At 46.9% G+C, this 3,669-nt stretch overlaps 2 protein-coding genes across 2 annotated transcripts; both read left to right on the top strand.

Moving 5' to 3' along the window:
- The first annotated feature begins 440 nt into the window (after positions 1-440).
- Positions 441-1,011, top strand: LOC128276180 (shematrin-like protein 1). Its single transcript, XM_053014646.1, has 2 exons — positions 441-446; positions 511-1,011. The coding sequence occupies exons 1-2, from the start codon at positions 441-443 to the stop codon at positions 1,009-1,011; spliced, it is 507 nt and encodes a 168-aa protein (XP_052870606.1).
- A 272-nt stretch (positions 1,012-1,283) lies between these two features.
- LOC128276179 (ribonuclease P protein subunit p30-like) lies at positions 1,284-2,419 on the top strand. Its single transcript, XM_053014645.1, has 4 exons — positions 1,284-1,365; positions 1,427-1,536; positions 1,605-2,023; positions 2,101-2,419. Exons 1-4 carry the CDS (start codon positions 1,284-1,286, stop codon positions 2,417-2,419), a joined length of 930 nt encoding a protein of 309 aa, XP_052870605.1.
- The last annotated feature ends 1,250 nt before the right edge of the window (positions 2,420-3,669 follow it).

Genomic DNA, 3,669 nt, shown 5'->3' with positions numbered 1-3,669 from the left:
CCATCCAGCTGCATAGTTAGGGTACGACAGGACATCATCGTACGGCAGATATGATGCCTCGCAGGCAACGGCACAGGCAAGGGCCACGATTGCGACGAAAACCTGTGAAATGGCAAAAAGATTGTCAGATAATACTTTGGATCTTGCCAGAATGGGAAAATTACCTTCATGATGGAATATGCAATGGTTGATTGCGAAGCGTGAAGTGTTGAAGTTCCGAAACTGAACTGATAGTGAATCTACTGTTGGACACATCTTTTTATATCGAACCCACCAGGAAAGACGAAAAATGAAAGGGAAAGCTCATCATGAAGGACTTACGGAAGTCGATCGGCTCACCGATCGTTATAAAAGCAGACGATCCTCCGAAGAGACAGTCACAGTTCACTTGCAGCTTTTCGTGATCGCTACAAACTGCCGAAGTTCTTTCAACCCACAACATGAAGGTGAGTTTCTAACACCAAATACTTTTTGGCATTGTTTTTCAAATTCGATTCATTGTTCGATCAGGCCTTTATCACATTCGCCGTCCTGGCTTTGGCCACCGTATCCAACGGATCGTACCTTCCGGCCGCTCAATCGGTTCTTCCGTACTCCTACAACTCCGGAGTCTATGGCCTGAATGCGTACGACGGATATGGTCACTATTCTTCGCTTGGTGGCTTGGGATACTCTTCGCTGCTGGACCACGGACTGTCGCATCCTTACTCTACGGGTCTGCCATACTCCGGCTATAACCAAGGCCTATACGGATACTACGGATCAAAGTACGCTCCGACTGTTGTCCAGGCCAACGTCAACACCCTGAACACGGTTGACCATCTGGGAGTCTATGGCGGTTACGCCGCTGCTCTGCCGTACTCCGGCTACAACCAAGGCGGATACGGATACGGATACAACAACTACCTACCGGTGGCCCATGCTGCCAAATACGTGGCTGCCAACCCGGGAGCTGTGCACGTGGCTCCTCTACCGGGACATCTCGTCAACCAGAAGTCGATTGTGGCTTAAGCGGTTAGAAAAATGTGATAAACTTGTCAATAAAGACACTGCTCCTCAGCGCGATAAAACATTTGTTTAACGGCCAAGTTACACGATTTAAATGAAGATGTTTTACGCAGCCAATCCTAAGGCCATCTCTATCCCGAAAGTACAGAAATGCGCTCGAATTACCAGTCACTCAGCCATGACATTCGAGCAGTCACTCACCCACGTGGGTTTTTGTTACCAATGCAATACAAACGTAAACAGAAGAATCCGTTCCTGATTTCTCTTCAACCACAATGAACAGATACACCGGCTTTTCGGATTTATGCATCCCTAGTTCCGGTGACCTTAAGTCAATCATTCGCGAAGCAATAGATTGTGAGTTAAAGTGCCCTGTAAGATGCATATAGTAGATTAATTTTACGTTGAATCTTTGCAGTAGGATACCGCAATGTCGCGATCGAGCAAACGTGTGATCTCTGCCGCCCGGAAGATGTCAACAAAAAGCAGGATCCCATTCCTGTGCCCTATTGTTTGAAGGAGTTGAAGGTAAAGTATGGTAAAGTAATGCACAGCCGTTTACTACTTCAATCATGCAATTCGTAAACTACTTTCAGGCTAAGTATGGAGGCCAAATTAAATTGGTCAATCGGCTTACCGTTGCCTTTTCCGATGCATCTGTTTCGCTGTTGTTGAACAAATCGAACAATCTACGGGCGTACAACCTTGTAGCCGCTTTGCCCACCAATGAATCAAGTTTTCAGTACGCCTGCCAGACATTGCCGTGCGATATTATTACCTATAACAGTGGCACGATACAGGTTAGAATGAACCGAAAGTACTACTACTTGGCCGTGGAACGTAACATTGTGTTCGAGATTAAGTATGCACCCGCCATCGTGAGCTCAGCGGATCGAAAAAGGACAATAGAACGATCGCACCGATACCACGCGTATGGTAAATCGAAAAACGTAATCATTTCTAGCGGCGCGCAGGATCAATTTCAACTCCGCAGCCCATACGATATTGCAAATCTGTAAGGATACAAACCGTCCGTTGAGCCTTGGCAGGAATCGACCCATACGAATCGCATTCTATTCACGACTTTTTCAGTGGCCTCATTTTTGGACTGAGCGAGGAACAATCCAAGGAATCAGTACGAGGCGTCGCGAACCGGGTGCTGCTGTCAGCCGAGGGCCGAAGGTTCGGTAAGGCCGGAGTGGTGATCACAGGCCGCGCCAAAAGGCCAACCATTGTCGATAGTGACGATTATTCCGACACCGAACTCGAAGAGAACATCAGCGACAGCGATGAAAGTGGAGAGGCAGAGAACGTGGCCGATATGGATGTGACGAACGAGGATAACGAGGATGATTTGGACGCGGTGCAACCGCCGAAAAAAAAGGGAAAACAAGAAAAAATGGTTGAATAAAAACGAGCATAGAGATTAGAGTTTGAGTTTGACAAACGCCAGGACAGGAGTGGCTCTCGCTCACACAACGCCGCAGAAAGAATAAGTAGAAGCAGCCGGGCGGTGGACTCACTCTCGGTCTTCGAGCAGCACCGTTGGTCACTCATCGTTGGTTGATCATCGACAGCGGTGCCAGCAAGCCGCAGCGAAAGCGAAGGCGCTGGATAGTGAAGGAGTGAAGCTAGCAGATAAAAATCGTATCGATGAGAAGAAACAAAATGGAGGTGTTTGTTAATGGTGCGTAATGATGATAGTCGCGGTTCATCCGTAAATACATGCGTTGAGAAGTGGGTTTGTGATGGCTTTTTGCTGGCAAATTGTGCTTGCCCGTTTCCCTTTCAACCATCTATCCATCAATTTATCGTTATTCGGGGGAAATAAGTGACAAAAAGTGATCGATTTTTCTGTAATCCGATGGCGTTGGTCCGGAGTAGAGCGGTGTGCCGTTGTGTGTATGCGTGAGTGTACCGCTCGAATCGGTGTTCGCTTCCGGATTTTTCGCCGTGGGAATCAAACACGAGTTCAAGAATCGAATAGGAATGGGTCATTTCGGTACCGGGGATGCCTAATAATCATACGAAATACTTTTCTCTTGTGCTGGGTATTACGAAAAGTACCAACGAGTGATGGCTTGAAGCCAAATTTTGCAATCGTGCCATCGGTATGTGGTCAGTGCAAATTATACATTATATAGATCAATCGGTGTAGAGAAAACGTTGCTTCTTTCTCCTATGGCTCAGTGTATTCCGGTGTGCATGCGTGTGTTCTCTGTGTAAGATGAGACCGATGAGCGAAAAGAAAATTTAAGCCAGAAAGAAAAACGTTCTGTCCGTGGCGAAGCCGTTTCGTCCATCGTTTGTATGCATTCAGTGCTGCGTGAAAAAATGAGCATTCGTCTGACAAAAAAAAGCAACCATATCACAAAGAAAGAAGGGCAAAAGGTTTTATATTCCACCATTTAATGGCGAAAAATCTATCAAACATTTCAACGCGGATTTTTTTGGTGTCTCTGCCGACACCTATGCCCCCACGGCCGCTTTCTTCGTACGATACATCGACGCGGAGCAAAGATGGAGGATTTTTCGCTTCGGTCAAAGTGTGCGCGAATTAACATTTTGCTTCAATTGCAATTAGGAGTGTGCGTTGTGTGTGCTTTTAATGCTTGCGACCGAACGGGGATGGACAAGCGATAGCTGTGTCGAGAGCTCACT

This window comes from Anopheles cruzii, unplaced genomic scaffold, assembly GCF_943734635.1.
Source record: "Anopheles cruzii unplaced genomic scaffold, idAnoCruzAS_RS32_06 scaffold00694_ctg1, whole genome shotgun sequence".
NCBI lineage: Eukaryota > Metazoa > Arthropoda > Insecta > Diptera > Culicidae > Anopheles > Anopheles cruzii.
Note: the sequence above shows the minus strand (reverse complement) of the source record. Positions and strands in the feature narration are given on the sequence as shown.